Below are 26,113 nucleotides of genomic sequence, written 5' to 3' on the forward strand. Positions count from 1 at the left end.
ATCAGATCTTGAACGTTCCCCATATTTAACCAGAATAAGGACAGGCATGTAAAAAACAAACATCAGGAGGTCTATAAAATTGTGAATTTTGCCCACAACCATCATTTTTTGCTCTTGCTGTTATTTTTCCACTGACCTGATGAGGCCCATGAAACATTCACAACTCAGTCTCCCAGATTAATTTCCACGAGCAAATCAATTATTAAAAAATGAGGAGGAAATCTGGGCTTTTGCCTGACCATTATTTAAATGTTTTATTTGTATGGGACACTCTGTCCAAGACAAAGCTAAATAAACATTTTGTAAAAAGGTGGTATATAGGACACCAAAATAGTAACTCTGCCTCCATATTCATCTCCATACACAATAAGCCCTGTTTGTTATTAGTTAAGGGTTCAAGTTTTTATTCCACAGAAGAAAAGAGAATGAAATGAAGACACCATGCTGACCTAAGTGCCAACATCACTGGTGTCTTTTAAAGCTCAATTATCAAATGGTCACTGCTTTGTTCAGCTCAGGAAGTCACATTATTTGGGAAATGAAGAAAAAAAAAGAGAAACAATGAAGAGGAAAATATATTAAAAAGATTGGATGCATCTTGTGCACAGGATGTGTTTCTACACAGATTTTTTGCACTACCACATAATATTTTGCATTGCCTTGTGGGATTGACCCAAAAAGCCCAGTATTGTCTTAAGAGAAATAATTCCTGGTGCTTTACACTGAACAGAAACATGCAAGTCCTGATGCAGGCAGTGACCAGGTGAAGCTCTGCCATTACTTTTTGAGAGTATTTAGATATAAATTAATGCCCTGGTTGATTCCTTCCAGGCAGCCATTCCTGTTTGCCTGGTCAGGACACTGTCCCTGAGCCCTGGAAGGAACCTGCTGCTCCCAGCTCAGTGCTGAGGTGCCCTGCCCAGCTGTCATTTGGGAAGGTGGTTCAGGTTCTTTTTTAACTCCTTTGTGAGTGAGGGAATGAGTGAATCTGGAGTTAATTCACTGCCAGGTGGGCAGTGGTCTTTGCAAACAAATATACAAGGACACAAGGACAGACTGTGGTAAGAAAAAAATCTGTTTTCACAGAAATATTCTCCATAACCAGAGATGAAGGAGCCTCAAAGTTCTTTGGAGTCTTTTTTAGAAAGAGAGACAGAGCTCAGGGCCTCTCCTCATCTCTGTTTACCCTCCACAAGAACCCATAAACAATTTCCAACCCCCTTTCTCACACCCTAAAAACCTTTACATCTTCATGGGTGCAATCCACTGGAGACAATCCTCTTGGATTTATAGGAAAACTCTTATTCTAAAGCAAAGCTATAGCACACCCTGGTATGGACAGAGAACAGATCCCCTAAGCATATATGCACTGCAGACACCCAAATTTCAGTCAGATCAAACCCAGAGCAGCTCCCTCCTGCCTCATCTGTGCTGCTCTGCTCTCAGGGGGTGGGAGTTTATCTCTAATCTGACACAGTTTAAGGCTTTGAAAGAAATGGTGTGGGTTTACTAGACTGGAAAAACCAGAGATGAATTTTTTGGTTCCAAAAATTTTCCAACACTTGTCATCCCCACAGTATTTTCTGTGCAGATGCACCCCTAGAAATTTTATATTATGGATGCCCAGTGAGGCAGGTGGGAAAATCAAGCTGCACTTGTTTTATGAAACAAAGTGTGGACTACAGAATATGCAAATTTCAACAAGGAGAAATGTTTTACATCTGGGATCTTTGGCTGTTTGGGACTTCCCAAAAATATTGAAGGTATTTTAAAGACTATTGAATATACCTGCAGCTGACAGCACAAAAACATCCCTGAACACACAGGGATGGCAGAATCAGCAGGAATGAGCAAAGATCTGATGCTGATGATGTCTCAGAGCTGGAATCTCTTTGGGACATCTGGATCTCACAAAGTGTTAAGTTTATCTACTTAATCTAAACCAAACTGAAATAAATAAAATTAAATAACTGCAACCCTGAGATGCTTTACTGCATAATGGATTTAAATTGAAAGTGGGCAGGTTTAGAAAGGGTATTAGGAAGAAATTCTTCCCTGTGAGGGTGGGAACCTGGCACAAGGTGCCCAGAGAAGCTGTGGCTGCCCTTGGAAGTGTCCAAGGCCAGGCTGGACAGGGCTTGGAGCAGCCTGGGACAGTGGAAGGTGTCCCTGTCTTTAATTTCCCTTCCAACCCAAACCATTCTGTGATTCTGTGACAGTTTGATGAGAATGGGAAGCAAAGGGGGAGGCAAATCTTCATACAAAGGCATCTAAACCTTTCAGGCACTTCTTTATAACTTATATTCAGGTTGGTTTTCAAATCTAATTCCCTGAGATCTCCATTTGCACAGTCAGTTTGCAGAGACATTGCACCTACCCCCACAACAACATTGAATGTTTGCTGGAAATTGATTTTGCACTCATTTTTCAAGATCAAGAGGAGTTTCGACACTGACTAGGAAGAAGGTGCTACCATGAACATCAGAAAGTAAAAGTCCTTTATTGAACTCCTATGAAATACTTTCAAGAGAGAGAAATACCTCTAGAAACATCATTTATCTGCCCGTTTTTCCCAAGGCATTTTTTCCAAACCTTCTGCACAGTAACTTGCTCCAATTTTGGTAAAATGTTGCTAAAACAGAATTAATCAGAGTACAAACTGTGGCTTCAGTACCTCAGTGCCCATCTCCACAGTACCTCATTGAGCACATGCATTTATTTAACCATGGAAACTGGCACCTATCACAGATAGGCACCACCTGAATTTCAAAACTAACACCTCTTCTGTTTTCTTGTAGTTACGGAGAAGCAAACCACAGATCTGCCACTTGGGTGTGAATAAATAGAAATAAGGTCATCAATGTAAAGATGCTGATACAGCTGCCTCTTACCAGAAAGAAAAATGAGCTATATCAGCACGAGGCACTGTTACACACCCAGTACTAGGAAGATACTAATGGGATTATTTTGGTAACACACAATCTTTATGATACAACAAGAGCTTGGTATAGGCCAGGCTTTCCCTGAAAAGCCCACCAACCTATTCAGGCTGGCTAATATCAGGTAAGGAGGTGAATATATGTTCCTTGGATGATGTTTTGTAGTGGCACTGGAGTTTTTTTCAAGGAAGAACAAGGCAGACACAGAAGGCTGTAAAGTGAGAGAAATCTGGGTTCAGCATCTCCCATCAGATGCTTCCAAACAATTGCAGGATGCAGAGTGGATCCAGAAGGAGACCTCAAGGGGATGCTGATGACTTCACTGCTTCATCTGTAACCTTGGTTTGGTGGTGGGAACCCAGGCTGCCCTCAGGAGCTTTTTGCTGAAGGCAGTGACAAGGAATTTACGTCAGTGTTGTTTGTATTAAAAGCAAAATATCTGAAGCACGAGGTGACTGAGGTGAAACTCTGCCAGCCTGCAAACCCTGTCATTCTTCCTCATCTCAAACTGCCCTATTTCCTGTATTGGTGGGAATAGGAATGTGCTCATTCAGTCATTTCCTTTTGGTCTTCCCAAATAAAGTGCAGGTCAGAGCAGTCACAGGATGGGTTCTGTGCCATTCCAGTCGATGACAGCTCCTTGCCACCTAGAAATGAAATCATTTACACCCATCAGTTCCTCACTGGAAAGGCAACCCCAGAGCCCTGAACCACCCAAGGAACCTCAGAGAGATTGGGATGGAGTTGTTTGGGGCAACTAAATCACATCCCAGAGGGAATGGAGCAGAAGTGAGGGAATTGTGCCCCTTGATTTGGGGTGCCAAGGGTGGAGGTCTCTGTCCTGACCCTTCCTCCAGCCTCTGTGGGCAACAGAGATTCCTCAGCAGCAGCTGATCCACAACAGAGACCTTCATGTTGGACAGAATAATCAGGGAAAGCCCAAGATGGGTAAAATAATTAATCCTAAAAAACCAAAATACTCTCAGCTGTCAGCAGGCAATCTGCACCCTCCTGTTCAGCTCTGATTAGGAACTCCCTGAGATCCTGAGCCTGGATCACCCCTATCCTTGCCCCTGACCTTGGCTCCTCCAGGCATTCCATGGCTCCCTTTAATGGTGATGTTTTGCTTTCCCTGTGCTGAGGTTCTGCTTTTCTCTGCTCTTATTCCTCCTTCAGAATGACACTGAAGATGCACACTGAGAACAGCATTTCCAGCTGAGTCTGGAACCTGTCACATTTTTCATTCCTGGCTCTGCACTGGCTGCCACAGCTCAGCAGGAGTGAGACTGCAAATGAGGCACCAATCCTGAATCTGCCACAAAATGTGCCCTCAAACCATGGCAAGAGGCAGAGATCTGACCCCAAGCCTGGTGAAAGCAGGAGGATGCTCTGCAGTCACCTCCCTGAGTCAGCTCACCCCTCATGGCATGACCTCACCCTTGGCTGTGCCTTTTCTCATCCTCAAGGTCATGGGCCACATTTTCTGGGAACCAAACTGGTGCATTCCCAGTGCAGAGTGCTAATATCTGTTCTGAAAATCTGTCCCAGAGTAGTAAGACATTGGGGAGGGGGTGGGGGAACACTGAGTTGCCAGTGCCACATTCTTTCTGTCACTGAGGACAGGATGTGTCACCAAGGGTATGGCAGCTCAGGTCCTGTGCTGAGCAAGTCAATTAAGTGTAAAACAAAACCAAAAGCTGAATTCTTGCAGTCTTCAGTGCAATGTCTCAAAGGAAGTGACCATCTGAGGGCTGTTGTGAAATTTTTCCTTCTGTTTCTTTTTACTTTGCTGAGAAAATTAAAGAAAAATGCAGAGAGATTGTCTCTATCCCAGGAATACTTAGCAGGAATACACAGCAGAGATGCCCCACATCTTAAATCAAAAGCAGAATTTGTTTCATCTGGGGTTATTCACCCTAAGTCTGGCATTTGACAGAGGTGAGAGCAGTCCCTGACAGAGATTCAGAACATCACCCTTAAACAACCAAATGGAAAAAACAACTGCCAACTTCTGTCCCCATTGGGGTTTTCAGGTAATTTCCTCAAATTATCCATTATCTTTGAGTACAGTCTTCCCAAGGTGCCACTTTCTATCTCACCAGGGTGATTAAAAGTTTTAAGAGGGACCCACAGAGGCCAAATGTCCTGCAGTGTGCCCTGTGGAATTACTCACATTGCTGACACCATTTCTGCTGTTGGTAAAGCTACTGTTAATCACTGTGCAGTGAGGAACCTTTTTCAAAACAGGCTTTCCATAAAGAACTTAAACTGAACGAAATTTTTGAAGCAGGACTGAAGGTTACTTTGAGAACAAGCCTCATCTCCTGGGTTTATTTTCAAACCATTTTTTAGACCAAAAAGCAGCCTTTGGCTGTTTGCTTCTATGAGACAGCTCCAAAACTTTTTTCCCCCTCTTGCATCTGCCCTAGAAAAGGTGTCAAAGAGTGAGGAATCTCACTCAGACGCTGAAAAAGTCTTTTATTTACAAAATATACAGATACAAAGCTTCCTGGACACTGCAGGTGATCCCTTCCCCAAACTGTCCTGCCACAGTGCAATTCAAACATGAGGCATTTTCTAGCTGCTGATCCAATTATGATTTATCAGATTAGCAGAAGGAAAAGTACATTTGACCCACGTGCTTGGAGCACAATCTCACCCAGGGGTCATGCAGTTAACAGGAACAGGAGAGGAAAGGTCAGGCCCTGAACAATGCTCAGCCTGGAATAGCACTGAGAGCATCTCCTGTGCTGCTAATCTGCCATTGTTTGGGAGCACATCAGTAATTCAGAGTGAAATGCCCAGGCTCTGCTCTGCTCTCATCCACTGAATTCCCTCTGGGTGTTTCACTCCACAGCCAACAGGTGAACTCATGGAGCCCACTGCCCCACTACCACAGAGGGTTAATAAAAAGTTCTGCTAAATTCAGGTTATGAGAGCAGGTCAGGGTTTGGCTCCCCTCAGGCAGAGCTAACAGATGTTATTCCCCCCAGTGCTGAGGATCAGGACTGTGATATAAGAGTATTCCTCAGGGAAGGACAGGATAACTTGTCTGCACGGCATCTCCAAAACAAGCCAGGGATGCACATTCCAGACATCCCTGGGCCAGAATCCCACTCTCAGCTGGGGCTGAGAGCCAACAGAAAAGCTCTTTTACCTGTCCTTTTTTGGGGGGCTGCAGGTTACACTGACAGCTGGTAGTGACTGGCTATTCCAGAGCCAGATGAAGAGTTCTCTGCTCTAAACTCAGAGCTGAACTCTTCTCACGTTTTATACAACAGGGACTGAAAACATGAACCTCCTCCTCCTCCTCCTGCAGAAGCAAAACCCTTCTCTTCTGATAATAATATTAATTATAATAATATTTATTATTATTATTATTATTATTATTAGTAGTAGTAGTAGTAGTAGTAGTAGTATTATTAGTATTATTATTATTAAAAACTAAATGCAAAACTATTCTATTGCCAGTTCAGTTTCCCCTTTATGAGAGGGTAAGAGAACAAAGAGCAGAGATGTGAGGCACAGAAATCAGTGTGCCACAGGATGGTGCTCTCAGGTATTGGGGTAAGCAATGGGCTTGGCATGGATTAAACCACAATTAACAATAAAATTAATTAAGGACAGTTAACCATCTCAGGTCTGATTGCCCAGACTGTGGAATTCTCCACTCTGCCTGAGAAATTTCCCTGCATTTTTTGATGAGAGAAATCTGATATGGAGCTTCATCATGAACTCTTCATCAAAATAAGTAACAGCTCATTGTTTTATTAAAAATTAGTTTAGGAGAGTTTTCCATGGTTGTATGATAAAAAAAAAATCCTATTTTTTCTCCTATTTTGGTTACTTGGGTTGGTTTTTACTTTTTCTTATGTGCTGTAGTTGGAAGAAAAAGCTCTTAAAACAAAAAGAAAAAAATTAACATGAAAAACCTTTTGCAGCAAGGCCACATTTAAATAAATACCCTCAAAGCAAAGGGAGAGCACTGAAAACAAGGAGCCAGCCTGCCCAGGGTAAATCAGACAGTGCTGAGAATGCTACAAACAAAATAAATTGACACTGGAATTTGCTGGTAATTTACCTCTCCAGCAGATTAAAGCAGGGAACTTAAAATAAACAAACAGCAGCACTACCAGCACTGTATAACTCTGACACAATGCCAGGAATGGAAGATATTCTAAGACTTTAAGTAGCTGCATGCATTATTCTCCCTATGGGGTCTTCTGAGGTTATACATTATTTATTTTAATTCGAAATCCTGTTTATATGCCACTGGAAATGAAGAATCAATAAAATCTATATGGGGAGGAAGGCTGGATTGATGTCAGTGCTGTCACCCTGCAGGTGACAACCTCTTCTACCTTTCAGTCATTTTCTGATCAACACACTGTCCTTATTTATTTATTTTCTGCTGGGCTTTTTTTTTTACAGAGTAAATTGTAGCAAGAAGAGGAGGGAAACTGCAAGAGAAACCTGAAGCTGCCTGGCTTGCTGGTTTAACAAAGGTTCTGGTCTCTGACAATGAGGCTTTCACTTCTTGCTCCAGAGATATTCAGATAGTAACTTCCTTGATAATTGATATAGAGCTGAATTTTCTGCCCAGTTAAACTTCTCCATCTTGCTTCTTTCATGTCTCACTAAGCTGAAAATGTTCCCATTAACTTCAGTATTGGATGAATTGCTTATATAGGCCTCAAAATGGCCATGAAAATCCCAACATGACTGGAATTAGCTTTATATGTAAGGAGGGAATATGAGCTAAGGCCTGTCAGGAATGACTGCACAAAACCTGGTGTTTTGTGATCCTGACAAACCCTGTGCTGCCCACAGACAGCTGGAGAAAATTGAGATTCTTCAATGGGGCTTCATGCATTGAAAACAACACTCAGGTCCCCCCTTCTGTTCTTCAGAAAATGGAATAAATTGTCTCCTTTGCTCATTATATCTCTGCAATCAAGCACTTTTGGGAATCTAAATTTAGATCTATTGCAACCAATCTGTGCTCTCAGACTGAATTTGGCTCAGTGAGTTCTTGGTGATGTAGTGAAGGTTCCTCTAAGAAGGAACACCTTGGACAGTTCAGTGTTAATTACAATAAGACAATTATATATGTAAAACATATCATTACAGCCTGGCCCATTCAGATCCTTTCTGATTTTTAAGCAATAATTTTTCAGCTTTATTTGCTGATTTATTTTTTTTAAACTCCAGCCTCACATACATTACTTGGATGAACAACTGAATGTATCCACATGAAAAACTGCAATTTCACTTACTTTGTCCTAATACAGTGCTCAAGTGGAGGAGTAAGATCATTTTCTTTACTTTCAGGGCACACCTGAGTTGTATCTGCAGAGACAAACAGACATTGTTAGTGGCTGGGGAATTTTCTCTCCATACAGAAATCTCAGATGGTTTGAGCCCAACCACTGCCACATCCACCACTGTGCCTGAGCCAGGTCAGATTGCTCATACAGAGATGGTTTCAAGGGAAACCACAGATCAGAAAATGAAATACTGACAGCTGCAGGGCTGTCATGAGGCTTTTATTTCACAATTGATGTTGCAATTACTGGGTAACTTTTGTTCCTCAAACACTAAGGACATTGGTGCTACACTTGAGTAGAAAACCCCAAGCCCAGCTTGAACTGGGTCAGGGCTATAAAAGATTGTCCCTGTATTGGGTTGATGTGGCCAGAAATGTGAATTCTGTCCCATCTGCTGACCCGGGTGGGGCAGTGCCCCTGATCTCCTGGCACATATTCTCTGCTAATGGGCCATCTTTAAACCAGCTGGGCAATCATCTTTATCTTCCCACAGCCCATCCTCCCTCCAGGAGATATCTCCTGTTCATGGCCACTGAGTCCCAGGGCATGACTGATAAAATTCCATCATCCCACTGGGAGATGCTCCAGCCAGGGCAGGAGCCAAGCCTTTCCTACCCAGATAAAAACTGACATTTTGGACACCAAGGAACCTTCTTGCCACTGGATTCCAGAGGAAAGCCAGACCTTTCCACATCATCCCTGGAGCTTCAGAGGAAACTGCACCTTCTCCAGGAGCACTGCTGCAACTGAACCACATCTGCCCCTGCAGGAGGATGCAGCCACCATTGAATGGGACTGTGCCACCACCCTGACTGACTGACTGTGTCAGCTTGGATTCTGACTCTGGCAGGGTTGGGATTGTTCTTTGTAATACTGCATTTCTATTTTAATTTTCCTAGTAAAAAACTGTTATTCCTAATTCCCCTATCTTTGCCTGAGAGCCCCTTATTTTCCAAATTATAATAATAATTTGGAGGAAGGGGGTTTACATTCTCCATTTCAAAGAGAAGCTTCTGCCTTTATTGGCAGACACCTGTCCTTCAAACTAGAACAGCCCTTTACTGCTCAGCAAGCAGTGCAGAGACAGGAGAAGATGATGCAGTGTGGGGTATCAGGGAGCCTCCCCTGATGAGCATTCCTTTGGGATGGAGAGGCCACTGCAGCACTCGGGGGAAAACAGAGAGGTCACTGTCTCAGACACAGCATCTGTCAACAGTGAAAGTAGAGCTGACCTTCCCAGGGACAAAACATCCTGCCACCAGCTTGGATGTCAGTCTGCTCAGCTGTTTCCTGTTTTGGAGTCAAACATTTAAACTGCAGCAGACCTGAGTTTTGGTTTGTTTTTTTTCTTTCTTCTTTTCTGTCTCCCAGCCAATGGATTGGCAGCACGGTGCCAAGGCAGGGTGTAGGATTTGGGTTTGCTTCAGTGAGACAGGATGGGAGGGGATTGTCCTGACCATTCCCAGCTGCCAGTCTCAGATCTATCAGTCACAGAAAGGAGCTGGCTCTCCCCTGTGTGTTGATCTGATGGGTACAGACACATGCAGAAAACTCGGGATGACAGCAAGGGTTGGAGTGGAGGCAAACGGACAATATTTAAAAGTACATAAAGTAATGGTGGTTTTCCTCTTGGTCCTCAGGAACTTACAGGCACACAGGAATCTTTTAAGTTTAAAAGGGCCTTTTTTATCCTAATTTTGAAGAGTTTGTAATGTAGAATTTTAGAATAAAAGTTGAAAGCTCTCAGATCATCAAGTCTAACCATAAATCTAGCACCACCACCACATTCACTATTAAACTCTGTCCCCAAGTGCCACAACTACAGGTTTTTTAACACTTCCAGGAATGGTGACTCCACCACTTCCCTGGGCAGCCTGTTCCAGTGCATGACAACCCCTTCTGTGAAGAAATTTTTCTCTAAACCTCTCCTGATGCAACCTAAACCACTGTCCTGACCATAGCCCTGGCTGCCTTTTCCACTCATGGCCAACTTTGATGAATTTTGTCATTTTTAGACTTGAATTTTTTCAATCAAAAGGTTTGAATGGAGTGTTTCCATACAAAGAAACAGGGAAAAAAAGTATGATAAAAGTGTATCTAAGAGTAAAGGAAAAGGAATTAATTAGTGAGAAACTGTGTGGCAGCACTGTTACTGCTCTTCTCTGCCTATCCAAAATTTCTACCCCAATGGAAAGATTTATTATTATTTTCCTCTCTTTATGATGGTATGTTGATGTCATTAACCTGCTTCCATGAAAGAACTTTATGTTTCTTGTCTACATTTTGCCAAATGGTTAAGTATGAGAAGCAGAGCAAATTCTCATTGCTGTTACTCCCAAAATATAATTCCACTCTTCTGTCTTTTTTGCCTTTCCTGCCCAGTGTAATTTCTTCAATATTGCCTGAAATATGGCCTTGATGGTAATTTTACCTAATTATAATGAAGATTCTCATTTCAAGGAATTCAACTTTTTGCTCAAGTAAAGCAAACAGCTCCCAGCAGCAGGGAGATGTGGCTGGGGCAGCACTCAGCTCCTCCTGCTGCAGCTGCAGCTGATGCTGCCCAAACATCACCTCCACAAGGGAAATACCAGCAATATTTGGCATTCTGATATTTCCATCTGCTCCTGTCTGCTGGGTTTAGATGTTTGGCCAGAGTTACCTTTTTGGATGTAAAGCAATTACAGTTTTCTCCAGACCTAGCAAGGGATTATTGCACAGCCAGAACCAGGCCAGTGCTTTTGTGGAATGATGAAAATATTTGCATTTTTACTGCCTTTTGCAGAATTTCATAGATAACAAAGGGATTTACTGAGACACATCCCTGGATGGGGCTGTGACCACTACAAAGAGATATCCACAACTCCATGCACATTTCAGCTTTGAGGAGAAACACAAAGAGATGCCATGACAGGTTGGACAGCAAAGGGAAAAATTTGTATGTGCTCTGGGTAATTTCTCATCCAGAGATCTTAGAGGGTTTGGCAGCTCTTGATTTTGAAAACATTCCTGGTGATGGAAAGACACATTAGGATACCTGTTTTGGACCAGATGTTACGTGGTACAACACAACAGAAAAAATGTTTCTCTAGTCCTGTGCTGAGCTGTGTCATTCCTCTCACTTTTATTTGGGGTGTGGGAACCAGGCTGACAACCATAGTCCTGTGAAAATGGATCATTTTTGGAGCTAATATACCATATGACCCCCTACAACAGAATGACAGGGATTTTCTTTAAAATAAGAGGCCAATACAAAGGCAGAGACAGAAAAAATGATTGAACTCACTGCCAAATCTTAAACCCCCAGCACTCCCAGCACAGAAACTACTCTGCCACATGGACTCAGCAGAATATACAACACCCATGCTGTGCAAAAACCTGGATGTTGGTGCAAATAAGGAACAGAGACAACTTATTTCTAAAGAGCAGATTATAGTGGAGTGTCTCCTTAAGATTAAGAAGGAATTTGGTTATCAAAGAACCACAGACAAGATTGTAAAAATGTACCAAAGGAAAGAAAACAAAAGGTGAGTAGGATATTATTAGCAAACAGGGATTTAGTGCTGGAGAATGTGTTGAAGTAGGTGCTTTCTAAGGATCAGAACACTCATCCAAATGCCTTCCAGTTGAAGAAGTATTTACTGTAAAAGCAGCTGTGTAATTTGGCATGGTTTCCTAAAAGAAGGAGTGTAACAAGCTGGAAGATCTTTGCAGGTTTGTGCTTCCAGGCAGGTAAGTGACTAAACTTTTTTAGCAGATTACTGGCATCTTCTTGCCTTGGAAGCAAAGATTTCATGTTTCCTCACCCTCTCTGCCCATTTTTCTACAGGGTGAGGAACTGGAGACCTGCATTTTATGCCTGTAGAAACAATGGGAGATGATGTGAAGGAGAATGGGAGTAGTGAAATATATTTTATAATCCTGGGAGCATGAATAAGTCAGAGATCACAAACTGCTCCCTAGGAACCAGTGCCACTGGAAGATTTGCCAGTGTGTCTAAAGTGACACATTCTCACTGTTAACCCTTTCAGGAGCTTATCCTGGAAACTTCCTTACGAAATGTAATTAATCACCAAAACTAATCCTGGAAATTAGGCAACAGCACACAAATGAACATTCACTGCCTGCAACCACCACTGTTGGTATTATTGGGTCCTCCTTTCTGGCCCCAGAGGTGAGAAGCAGAGTCAGGGAGCTGCTCATACCCACTGTCAGCCGGATCTCCTCATCCTGGTTGGCCAAGCCATCGTAGTAATAGAGATCAAACCTCCTGCCTGTCTTCCAGTCACTGAGCAAATCCTTTTCCAAACAAAAAAGCACACTGAAGTGGCTTTCACTGCACACCAGCCAAATTGGGTACTTGGGAGTCTTCAAGTAGCAACCAACCTAGAGAAAAATACAAAAATAGCAGACCATCACTGGGGTTGGGGGGAGAAGCAATTCATTGTGGAAAGCATAAAATTTGTAAGATCATTTATTTATTCTAGTCTGCAAACACTAATGAAGGCTCATTAGAGACTGTTGAAGCAGACCAGGAAATCATGGAGCAAATAAAGCAAATATTAGGCCCTGAGTTATGGAGGTAATGAAATGAAGCTGTAGTGCCCTTCCAGCTGAAAATCAGATTCCAGATGAGCTGAACCAACAGGATCCACATCCTCTGCAACAGCTGTAAAACCACAGGAATACAACATGGGATCAATGGGAGGCTGTGCTGCCACTCAACTGGAATGGAAACCAGGTCAGAGACTCACAAGATCTCAAGTGCCCTGAGACATTCCTGCCTGGGCAACTCAACTGAGCCCAAAATCTTCTGTTGAGTAAAGAAAGTAACATATTCCCTTCACTTCATCACCTTCTAGTTCACAGTCCAAACATGTATTTTCAGTTAGAGAAGAAAGCAATAACAGATCTATTTGTTTTGCTTCGTTATTCTTAAAAATGAAATATGTTCATGTAAAAATAAAACCTTAATGAAAGCTTTTTCTAAGCCTTTGTCGTTTTGAAAGTATCTTTATAAACAACCTGAATATTCTCTAAGAAAGTGCATAAAAACTTTCATATTCATTCACAGATGTTTTAAACTAGAATACTCAAGAGATTTCATTTATAAATGATGAAGGAAGGGGATACCAGCAGCACTGCAGCTGGGTTTTGGAAAAAAAAAAAAAAAAAAGAAGGAGAAAATTTGAGAAATTGCTTAGGGAAACTGATATCTGATATTAAACATTTTGCTTTCAGTGAAATAATTTTGCTTTCAGCCCTTTTGTTTTCAGGACCTTTTCAGTGAAAAATCCCTAGTGGAAATTGAGGAAATTTTAACAGAAAAATTCTTATACATGATTTCTAGATAGAGATTTGTGGATACAACTCCTACAGAGCAGCCCTCAGTTCTTTGCCCTGGGCATAGGGGCAAATGGCAAAAGGCAAAAAGGCAGAAGCAAAAATTAATTCTGCTGTAAACAAAACTCTAACCAGCACCCTAATTGATAAGAAGTTTGTGTTTTCATCTTGAGGGACATTTAGAATTTATATCTGAAGTGTTATGGGTGCAAATTCTGCTGCCTTCCACAAGAAAAATTTCTTCTGATGTTAGATAACAAGTCTCCAGCTAATTAAGTAACTGTTCCCTGACTCATTACTTTAATATCTATTTAAAACAGCCTTTTATACAACAGTCTTGCTTTTTATGTAAATTCTTGGCTTAGAAGCAAAGAATTCTTTACAAGCTTCCAATAATACTCATAACAGGAGTTATCAAAAAAGAAAATACGCAGTTTCAACAAAAGATGGCAAATTAGAAGGACACAGATGAAAAGATTCAGTCACAAATATGCATATTTTAATATGCAGATAAGTCAAAGCCAAAAAGAACAGCCAGTCTCCTAAATATGTGTTCTTCCTACGTTTGTCTGCAAAAGCAACTTCCCAGCTTCATCAAACAACATTTGACAAAGATTAGAGAGACACAGAACTTGCAGAGCCACGTCCACTCCAGCTCTCACCCACATGAACCTTCCCCTGAAGCCAGGACAAACTGTTCAGATTTTGGAACATTCTCCAAAAATGTGTAGTTGTCAATTACAATCTTTGCAGAAAACAGTGAGGGCATGAACTTTGAGACAACTAAGAGAGTCTAAAAATATTGCAGCTCAAATCCTGCTCTCCCAGAAGAAGGGACAAGTCTTTGTTTTGGTGGCATCAATTTAACCAGCTGAGGATTAGCTGCTGCCTTTGACACCAAGATGAAAAACGTATTTTGTACAAAATACAATGTGGAACAATGCTGCTGACAAAGTCAGGACAATCCTCACTGTGAGGATTCCTCTGGCTGCTTCTTCAAGCACCAGTTATTGTGTGGAGTAGAATCACTGAGACATTTAGGTTGGAAAAGACCTCCAGGACTGTGAGGTTACAACCCTCCAGTGCTCCAGGCACCAACTTTGTTGGATTATCTTCTTAAATGAGCAAAGCAGCCAATAGTTGCTAAAAGGTGATTTGTTACAAAGCACATCAGTCTCAAAAGGCACAGTCACAGATGTCACAGTCCATGCTGAGTTTCAGTTTAGAGTCCCAAACAGAAGCAGAAGCTGCTCCCTGAGGTCCTGGTGGGGCTGATGTTGCTGCAGCAGCTCCTCTCTTCTTCTTGGGTGTTGACAATGAACAAAAGCAAAAAAAGCAATGGCAGAAAAAGCAGAAAAGCACCAACTCTACCCAATACCAACTCATATAAAATCTTCCCAACAAGCCAAGACACAATCTCAGACCACCACTCCTTAACCTGTTACAATTCCAGTTTCTTAACACTCCAGGTTATGTACAGACTACACATACAACCTATCTTGTTCTATCTGAAAAATGTCAGCAATATTCTTACTACACCTCTATTATGTCTAAACACTGTCTAAAACAATGTTCCTGGAGCATCTACTGAAAACATTAGTGTGTTTTTCAACCTTCACTAGAACTCACACTTCCACTTTGGTATCTGAACATTTCACTTACTAAAAGCATCAGAGCTCATACTAAAACTTACTGACTCACTTACTTATCCTAAAACTTAAACTTACACCTCTACCTTATGTGTGAGTGGCTTAATACACTTCAATCCATCCACAGGCTTTAATTCAATCCCTGCACTCTGATTTCTCCCTGAAGAATTCAGAGACCCCTCAAACTCAGCAGAGTGTCTGTACCATCCTACAGGAGCCTGAAGAAAACAGGGCTGACAGAGATCCCTTCTTTCCAGTGCCTTCCCTACACCTGTAGGGATGAATTCCAAAGGCAAATCAGGAACCTGTGACTTACATCCTTTTTATGAATATTATTTTTGGTAAGAGCTCCATTTCTGTGTTTTTATCACTATTCAAGTAGTGGTTTTCCAGCAGGCTCATTAATAATTTTCATCTGATTGTGTTCACACAGTGGTAAAATTCAACCTACAGACAAATATTTATTGCTGGAGAATTATCCCAACAGTGAGTGAGTGGATGGTACCTCACCACTCAGCTTTACTTTGTCCCTTGAACAAGGCCATCTTTTGCCATGTGTATTCCAAAAGAAACAAAAGAGGAAATGTGACACCAAAACCAAGCAGAATAACTGGATATGGCCAATCTGATGGCACTTTTCTCTAGTTTTATCACTTAACATAATTTAACCTCCTTGCTTGTAGGACTTTGCTATTCATTTTCTGCAAGGGTTGTATCTGCACCACTTAATTAGTGGATTCATTTTCTTCTGTCTTCACTCAGAGTCTGGATTAAAAACATGAAGGAGATGAATTTTCTTGTGTTCAGGCTTGGTTATTTATTAAATCTTATCAAAAGTACATAGAGTTCTGCAACACTTCCAGCTACCAGCTAAAAGTGAGCAAAATGGAGCTGAATCCAGCTAGTTACAAGGTCTTTTAAAGCTAAACAGTCCAAAAGAGAATTAACACCTATATTATTTATACTTTTGACATAATAACCAAACTCCTGTGACTCAATGCAGCAGTAACTGTCCAACCAGAAACTACCTGAAATCATGAAGAAGGAAAAAGACAGAAAGGAAACAACACCCAAAATCCTCCATCTTGTCCCTTAGCTATTATTATATTCTAAAACCTTCAAATTCCAAACTCTTCACCATATAAAATCACACACTTCTATTTAACTACACACCAATGATTTTAATTCCATCACCCAAATTTGGAAGCTTCTCCAAGGCCTCAAGTCAAAGCAGTGTTCTCCTGGGGGTCATTGCCAGAAGCACAGAAAGTTTAAAACTCCCAGGCTTCAGGGAGTTTCCAACACTTTTCTAGTTATAATCAATCATTCCTTGCTTTATGTTTCTTTCCCTGAATTCAGCTGCTGGAGATGTTTATTTGAGGAGTAATCACAGTGTGCAATGGTTGCACAGAGGGCTGGGCTCTGTTAAACTGAGGAATTTCTGGTAGCACCAAATCCAGAAGGATTGACAGGCAAAAGGATAATTACACAAAACTTCCAGTTACATCCCATTGTTTGTTCTGCCAGTGTTTTATTCCCCACAGCTGCAATGACCTTTTCTGAATGAATATTGAACAATGTTCCAGGGCTGTTAAGAGTGAAGAGAGAGGTGTAAAACAAAAAATAAAACATTTTCAGCAGCCCTTGGGGGAGCAGTGACCCCAGCGACCCAGGTCACCCATCCCATCAGCACCCCTGAAACATCAGGTCAGCCACAGCACTGCTGGATTTGCAGATAATTCAGGGACACTGTGAGGGCAAAGTTATTGCCATTGCTAAATACTTGATTTCAGTCAGATTGAGAAAAATGAAATTAATGCTTATGACTTATGACATATGCACTATGCCAAGTGAGACAGAAATTTTAGCCATATATTTATAAAATAATAACAAACACTGCTGCTACACTGGAGCTTCAGGTAATTTATCTGCAGCTTTAGATCCTTTTTTCTTTTTTTTTTTTTTTTTTTTTTGTAAAAAAAGAAAATCTTTTTGAAAATGAACTGGGAGGAAAAAAAAGGACATGACTGAAGAACAGAAAGAGGTGTGTGTTAAATCCTAGCACTCCAAAAGCAAAGAAGAGACTCCTGCAAAGCACTGGATCCTGATTAAAGTTCCCTTATTTTGCCATGGTGTAAAAGGCAGCAGATGAGGAAAGGAAAAGGAAAATAGAGCTCAGGATGCCAGGCAGCCTCAAGATCTCTCCTTTACCCCTGTCCCACTCAGCTGCTCTTCTGGGATGTCCCAAAAAATGAAAATATTTTGAGGGAAATTCAGACCCTCACTCAGATTTCAGCATTTTGCCATTTCTTCACTACACACAAAGTTCAGGGTTCAGCCCACACAACACTTCTGCATTTATTTCTAGGCCCTCTAATGCAGCTCAGCCCTTGGGCTTTGGCTGTAAAATTAAATAAGCAAGAGATGAGTATTGTCAGAAATTCAGACCCTCCCATCCCACCAGTGATGCAGGGAGTTGGCTGAACTCTCACCTGAAGCATTTTCAGCCTAAAAAGCACCTAAAGTGAGATGGGATAAATCCAGATCCAAATGCAGATGTTTATAATCTAGAGGGACACATGGAAAATATCTGACTTATCATTTTCTGCTTTACCTGTCTGCAAAGCACACAGAGCTCTTCTAAACATGTGAGCTTTGTTATCCTTATTGTCCTGGATAAAAACTCTGTGATTCTGTTTCATTTGGAAGGATGTTGACGGGGAAGCAATGCCAATACCCCAGCAACACTGACTGGCCATAACTCAGAGAACAATAGGACTTCATTAAAGAAAATTTCAGTTCCAGGCTGGAAAGGGAGATGTAAAAACAAGGAATGAAGAACAGACTTTCTCAGAGGCTTTGTCAAATTTGAATGTACTCCATGTTTCTGCCCACAGTGATGCTCACTAAAGTCTTACATAAGCATCAGCTTCCTTTGCTGCACCTACAGGGCACAACACTTGCCCCTATTCCTGAAAGATAAATGGAAAATTGAAGCCAACCCCCAGTTTCCATTGTGCACTTGTGTGTTTTTGTGGTTGGTTTGCCAAACAAGGTGGTTAAAACCCTCTTTCTAAACTTTCCCCTCCACCACCCCGCCAATGACCTGGCTTGAATCCAGCCCATCTGATGGGGAAAAGAGATTGTATAGGAGCCACATTTTCCTGGGAAGGAGGTTATAGAGGGACAAAACAGGACAAAACCACAGGTGAGGTGCCAGGAGACAGAGCATGTGTGCTGAATTTCATTGTTCAAGTGGGTCTGGTCATAGCAGAGTGGTTTCTTCAAAAGGACCAAAGATAATATTTCCCATCTGTGGAATTTTAATGAATAAATTCTGTTTGTTTCTGTTGCTTTACTCTGTCTTTTTGAAAAGAAGTAGGGAAAATGTGGGTAGCTTCTTTGTCAATGCCCTCTCTGTTTTCAGAGAAGCAAGAACTAAAAAGCACCAAGTCCCTTGAAGTGCTGGCAGCTCAGGCAAGGGCTGGGACAGACAGGAATCAGAGTAAGGTGAATTTGGGAGGTCAGACAACAGGAGATTTAACTGACAGGACAGCTTAAAGCAGGAGAGATTAGAAAACAAAGACAAATCAGAGAGAAGGCTCAAAAGAGACAAATAACTGAATATTTCCAATTCTTCATGTACAACAGCACATACCTGATGCAGCTTCAAAAAACCTTTCAGAAGGATGGTGAGATTCACCAGCCAGCACCACACTGCCTTTAAAATGAGAGATTGAGACCTGTACTCAGCCCAGTTCAGCCAGGAGCTTACTGGGTGACTTACTGGATAAACACCTGGACTTTTATTCACCTGTTACCCCTCTGTGTAAACTGGAAATGACACTTGAAACTCTTGCCAAGCACAAATCTGCTACTAGGAAATGGAATGTAAATGCTATATATTATTATTATCATTATTCATATTAATTAGCACTGTTATAATATTGTAACATTTTATAAATTGTATAATATTGTACATTGTATAAAATGTAATTAGTTATTATGTTGTTAATATTGATTATAAAAAAATAGCAAGTTATGAATGATAATAATGATAATAATCTGTTAAATTTATTACCTGAGAATGAAGATAATTTTTCCCTTTATTGAATGACCTGGCATAAACTTGAGGAGCCTCTGCTTCCATCTCTTCCTACTTTTAACATCTCAAGACATTTTGAAAGAAAGAATTTCATCATTCTAAGTCTTTTCACCTGCAATTTTAATGTGGCATTCAGGCCAAAGGTTCTGACCCAAGCACAGGGATTTTCTCACCCAGGAGTACTAAAACTGGTCCTGCCCACTCCTGTGCCCCATCCTCTTTTAAAGGTCTTCTCCCTGCTGAGAAACCACTCAGCTTCCCTGAGCCTGAGCTGCTGAATTCTGCAGCTCAGCAGACAGAGGAAACCCCCAGCAATTTCATGTGGAAATGTTCCTGCTGCTTGACATGCTCTAAATGAATCCCAGGAAACCTAAAATCTCAATTTGGGCTTCTAAGTTAAATGTGTAAGATCACATGGAGTTGATATTGCTTAAATGCACAAAGAAAAGAAAAAAAAAAAAAAACCAATAATGTGTAACTTGCCTACTGAAAAGTAGCAGAATTGGACTTTTAGCTTTTTTCTTCCCCCATTACAATCCAGAATCTCACTGTGAAACTAAACATTTGCACATGAAACAGATGGAATGGATCCATCTGTCATTGTGAAACAATTTGCAGCAAGTAATTACAGAGCAAAAAACTCCAGGGAGTTTGGTGATATGTCAGGGCTGAGAGTGATGACTGAACATTAACAATTGCAGACAAATGACTGGAGGCACAGGTTTTTCTCATCAGCAAAGATAACACAGGATCCACTGGAGGGATGAATGGATGGGGAACACAGGGATTCTCCAAGCAACCACTGGGAGAAAATAGATGGATCATTTTCCTTGGATTTGCCACTGTTGGGGTTTGAGCATTAATTCATGTGCCCTCCCAATATCTGCCATGCCAGGGGAATTGTGGATTACACACAAATGCTCCACATATTAAAAAAAATGAGATAAAAGGCTAGAGAAGCTTTCCTCCATGTGGATTTACTGCATCTAGCCTGGAATCTTGAATATCCTGTCCTAAATGTGTTGGTAAGTTGGAACAAGTCTAGAGCAGGGAAATCAAAAGAAGCTTTGGACAGGATGTGCTGATAAAAAAGGGAGGCACTGTTACATCAGCTGCAAATGCCCAGAGGATGGGGAGGAATTGTTCAGGGGGCAGGCTGGATGATGACTAAAAGTATAATCAGAGGAAACTAAGTAAATGAAGAGTCTGATTTATTAATAGTATTTCCAAACACAGGCTGTGTAGTGGATACCAAAATCTCTGAATTCACCAAGATCTGCAAATGTTTATTTGCATTTATTCATGTTTTAGAATAGAGATAGATGAGAAAAACTGTAAGATCACAGTTACAAGCACTAAAATCAATGATAAAATGGCTATCTGAACAAAAAGGCAGGAACTTCATGGATACAGGTTTTTAAAAGAAACCCTGCTATATAACAGGACACAAAAATATCCTGAGTTATCCCCTGAGAGAGTGGCTGGATGTGACCTAAAGGGAGTTTTCTGACACCAGTGTCTATGATTCACCATAGAGCACGCTCAGGATTTTCTTACTCCTGGAAACAAAAAATAAACCCAACCAAAAATGACAGTCCTTTTCCATGGCTGGGTTCAGTTACCAGCCTCAGAGCCACACTGTAACTGGATGCTCAGAGGAATAAAAGAGTCACTTTGAAAGACAAATTCTATTCTCAGTTCCACCTCTGCAAACTGCCACTGACATTTCTTTTTCCTGAACTGCTCTGAATTTTATAACAGGAAGCAGAATCTGGCCCCTCATGCTGAAGCCACAGTGGAGACTCCCCAGTTTTGGGCCAAAATCCACCAGAATCTGACTTTTGTCTCAGTGCTAAGCAGACATTGCCTCTGAACTGAAATGCAGAGAACACCCAGATGTTCCTAATAAAAACCAGGACAATTTGCTGCAGATGCCCAACTAGTGCAGACTCCTAAAAAAAAGGAAAAAAAAAAAAGGAAACTACGTCTCCTGGAGTTTCTGTAACTTATTAAGTCACTGGCTTGGAAAAACAGATCCCTGCTCATGAGTCCAGCTGCCATGAAGAGCCCAGCAGTAGGAACAGATCCCCTCTACCATATAATTTGCAGAATAAGTGGAAAATGGTCTGAATCTCTGGGTAACTTACTTTATTTTTAGAGGGCAGGTGGGTAAGAAATAGCTCTTACCTGCCCTGACCTCATTTACCATTTTGCCACTCCCGAGTCATTTTCCTGACTGGAGAGTGGAAAAACTGCTGCAGTGGTGCAAAACCATTTCTGAGGGTTTAAATGTCACATTGTTTATAGAAAAGAAAAAGAAGCATGAACTAGACACAGAAGCTTATTTATTTTTAGTGCACTCTGTTCTGAACTAATCTGATTTGAGCACACTGCTAAGATGGCTTGACTAAATTCAAGCCTTTTGTAAATAATGTAAACTGTTGTGTTAATTAAAAATAACAAAAATTGTGATTTGCCAGTAGCAGGGGAATGTACCTGACTTCAGCCATGTGGGAAGGAGCTAAAAATCAAGATTTGTTTTCAGTCACACATTTATATCTGATCAAATCCTTTGGCAATCACCTTCAGACTTCTACAGAGGTGCTGCTGCTGCAAATGCTACAAGTATCTAACAAAAGCAAGAAAATTTCAAATAAAATTCCTGCATCAAACACAAGATTGGCTGTTTAGGACAAAACAAGTCTTTAGGAAAGGTGTCCATCCTGCCATCTTCCATCTCCTGCTGATGGAGAATTAGTGAAATCCTTACAGCTTTTTCCTGAGGTAAATGAATCCCTGCCATTCCTCTGAAAGTTTTAATCTATTTTTGATTTTTGTGATGACTACAATTAAAATATGACTATCAAAAGCAATTAAAGGGCAATCCTATTGCAGTAACAACTATTTTAATGGTGTTTAACTTTTTTTACAGGCAATATACCACTACTACAGCACAGAAAAGATAAACTGAAGCAAGCCAGTAATTTCTTTGCTGCTTTACTTACTCCAAGCTGATTTTAAAAGCAATTGTTTTCTCTTTAGTTAAACCAGGAGGATGGAAAGCTTACCTGGCAGACATCATAGTGCTCAAACAAGGACAGCAAACCAATATCACTGCGACTGGTGATGCCCTTCAAAATGGTGATATTGCCATTCCCTGAGTCCAGCTCTATCACATTGTTGAAAACATTGGACACAGCTCTGCCTGTCAGAAGCAAGTTCACCAATTCCTGTTTGGGACATGTTTAATATAGAAAAAAAGGAAAAAGGAAAAAGGAAAAAGGAAAAAGGAAAAAGGAAAAAGGAAAAAGGAAAAAGGAAAAAGGAAAAAGGAAAAAGGAAAAAGGAAAAAGGAAAAAGGAAAAAGGAAAAAGGAAAAAGGAAAAAGGAAAAAGGAAAAAGGAAAGGAAAGGAAAGGAAAGGAAAGGAAAGGAAAGGAAAGGAAAGGAAAGGAAAGGAAAGGAAAGGAAAGGAAAGGAAAGGAAAGGAAAGGAAAGGAAAGGAAAGGAAAGGAAAGGAAAGGAAAGGAAAGGAAAGGAAAGGAAAGGAAAGGAAAGGAAAGGAAAGGAAAGGAAAGGAAAGGAAAGGAAAGGAAAGGAAAGGAAAGGAAAGGAAAGGAAAGGAAAGGAAAGGAAAGGAAAGGAAAGGAAAGGAAAGGAAAAATCAAACAGTAGTTAATCACCACAAGAGTGATTCAGGACTGATAAAGTTATACATGTACATGGTCCCTAATTTATATAGTGGCTTTAGGTTTATGGTTAGGATTACAATTGCTTATAAAAAGATTCCAGATATTTTGGTCAAAGTGTCCCAAAGTAAAATGGGGAAATTATAAAATCACAGAATATCCTGAGCTGGAAGGGACCCACAAGGATCAGCAACTCCAGCTCCTGGCCCTGCACAGACACCCCAACAATCCCAGCCTGTGCACCCTGAGAGCATTGTCTGAATCCTCCTGCAGCTCTGGCAGCCTTGGGCTGTGATCATTCCCTGGGGAGCCTGGGCAGTGCCAGCACCTTCTGGGGAAAAAAAAACCTTTTCCAGCTGTGGGTTGGACTTTTTGTCCAAAAGGATGCTGTGAGAGAAAGTAATTAAAGCTTTGCTGAAGTACAAATATTAGAAGAGTTTTCAATTTTCATCCCTCTGGAGGCAAACTCACATCCAACTCTCAAACATCTCATACAAGTGTTGTTTTTGGGGTTTTTTAAATGAAAACATTTTTCTGTCCTTTATTGCCTACAGTGAAAAGCACAGCATGAAGGACATAAACTCAAAGCCTGTACAGTACTACATGACATTTCTGTATGTGTTTAGTGATGGATTTTGTATGTTGGACAAGATTTGTCAAATTATGATTCTTTCTCACTCATTATTTCTGGCTGAAGTCTCCTTCAGTAAGACATTTACCCATATGGACCCAGATCACTAAAATATTGATATTTCCTAGGGATGATTGCTGATTATTTCCTCTCCAGTTGAAGCAGGGGTGTGTCAGAGGCTGAATAGATGTGAGAGGAGGGGTGGCACTGGCACATGTGAGTGTGCCTGAAGTTCAAGAGCAGAGATGTGGGATATTTCTCTCAGCTGACATCCCAGCAGGGCCAGCTGGGGTGCAGGAAAAGCAGAGCTAACAGCAGCCTGTGCTGCAGCACTGAACTGTTAATAAATAACACATGGCTAGAAACAGGAGGGGAAATAACAAAGAAAAAGCTTCCAGAAAAAATAGTGCAAACTACCATAGACATGAATAACTCTGGTATGGCCAGTTTGGAACTGGTTTTAAAAATACTGCACACAATTACAGCTCTGTGTTTCTCCTGAAGGATTCCCCAGGGTTTATAGGCTTTTATTGATATTTTTAGCACTTATTCACCATCACTGATGTTCAGCCACCTTCTTGAGGAACCATTGGGTGGTGACAGTACAAAAATCCTCTAGCAACAAAGAGAAGAACATGCAGCTTGTCTTTGGCAGTCAGAAGAGAATAAAAAGGATCCTGGAATACTGAGGAGATGCAGGATCAGGAACCTCAGGCACCTTTCTGAGAGGGAACTCAGCATTATCTCAGCACTGAAATCAACCAAGGAGCCCCAGAGAGGCAGGAGAGAGGAGTGTGAGCACATGGACAGGCAGGTACAGAAATTCTGAAAGCAAAGAAAACAATGAGCCCAAACACCAGGAAAACATAACACCTTGTTATGTCTGACACTGATTTGTAAATTGTCTTTAAATAAGGGTTTTGAAAGGGATGAAATATGTTTTTGCAAAAGGGATGAAATGCATTTTTCAAAATGGGAATTGTGATTCCACAACTGTGACTTCTTTCTGAATTATTTTAAATAGTTTTAGGGCTCTAAACCTCTAAATTATACGTTGCATTCAAAGAAATCCTGTGAGAAAATAATGATCTAAAATTTGGGAATTGTGATTCCATGACTGTGACTTTTTTCTAAATTATTTTACATACTTTTAGGGTTGTAAACCTCAAAATTATACATTACATTCTGATTTTGGCATCCAAAGAAATCCTGTGAGAAAATAATGATTTAGAATTTGAGAATTGAGGAAAAGAAATATGGGGACACGAGAAAAAACAAAAGGAACTTGGTGGAGATTCTATAGCAGCATTCCCATAGGGCTGCAGAAGAGCTGGAGAGGGACTTTCCACAAGGGCACAAGGAAATGGCCTCAGCTGAAGGAGTGTAGGTTTAGCTGAAATTAGGATGAAATTTGTACTGTGAGGATGCCTGGCACAGGTTGCCCTGAGAGGATGTGGCCTCCTGTCCTGTGTGATAAAAGCTGTAAGATAAAAATTAACTAGAAGGAAAATGGGTAAAGCATGTATTAAGTCATAAGGTCAAGTAATTAGCAATTAGAAATTGGTAAAGTGGTGAAAAAATATTTTTAAAATAGTAAACTAAGTTGTTTTCTATGCATTTTCAGTGTGAAAGCAAGAAAGCGTGTTAAAGAAAGAAGAGTGGTCTAAAGTTTTATTCAAAGGAAGAAGAGTGGTCTGAAGTTTTAGTCAAAGTAAGAAGAGTGGTCTAAGGTTTTATTCAAAGGAAGAAGAGTGGTCTAAAGTTTTACTCTAAGGGTTTTTTCTTATAGTTTCTAGTAACAAAGCTTTTCTTTGTACCATTTAAAGTTAAGCTTATTTTTCCTTCCTCCTAATTATATCTCACAACAAAAAAATTTCAAATTAGCAAACCAAAAGCAGCAAAAGCACTACATTATTTAGTGTTTCTGCTCAGTTAAACTGAAACCAAAACCACTCCCCCCTGGAAATGTTCCAGAAGAGAAGATGGGGCTTGGGGCAAGCTGGGATAGTGGGAGCTCGGAAGGGCTGGAACAAGATGAATTTTAAGGTCCCTTCCAACCAAACCATTCTGGGATTGCATGACTCCCATGATTTCAAAACAAGAAATGCCATCTCTTCCCAGAGGCCAGCTCAGAGCAGAGGCCAGGACACCCCAAAGTGGGCTGGGCTCACCTGGGTGCAGTAGCCGTGGCTGCCGATCAGGCGGTTCGTGAGCACGTCGAAGTCGTTGCGCACCCTGGAACACAAATTTGAAACAAATCACATTTAAATGCAATTCCTTCTCTTCATTAGGCCTGACACCTCTAGAACTCACAAAAAAAAAAAAAAAAAAAAAAAAAAAAACAAAACCAAGCTGTTTCCCAGGCATAAATAGAGGCCTGAGTCTTTTCAAGGTGATTTTTGACATGGCAAGAAATAGCTAATATCTCAAC

General features: G+C 40.9%; 1 protein-coding gene across 2 annotated transcripts in view; it reads right to left on the minus strand.

The window, feature by feature from the left end:
* Positions 1-2,481: 2,481 nt before the first annotated feature.
* Positions 2,482-26,113, minus strand: part of MINDY4 (MINDY lysine 48 deubiquitinase 4) — a 71,437-nt gene continuing 47,805 nt past the window's right edge. Inside the window, exons 14-18 of one of the 2 annotated variants that reach the window (XM_079300497.1) lie at positions 25,854-25,917; positions 22,432-22,593; positions 12,472-12,652; positions 8,216-8,288; positions 2,482-3,586 (exon numbers count right to left, since the gene is read on the minus strand). In XM_079300497.1, coding sequence (XP_079156623.1) covers positions 3,538-3,586; positions 8,216-8,288; positions 12,472-12,652; positions 22,432-22,593; positions 25,854-25,917 — 529 coding nt within the window. In that variant the 3' untranslated portion in view covers positions 2,482-3,537. The remainder of the gene's footprint in view (positions 3,587-8,215; positions 8,289-12,471; positions 12,653-22,431; positions 22,594-25,853; positions 25,918-26,113) is intronic. The other variant, XM_079300498.1, reaches the window with a different exon arrangement.

The sequence above is a fragment of the Erithacus rubecula genome, assembly GCF_903797595.1.
Source record: "Erithacus rubecula genome assembly, chromosome: 3".
Taxonomy (NCBI): Eukaryota; Metazoa; Chordata; class Aves; order Passeriformes; family Muscicapidae; genus Erithacus; species Erithacus rubecula.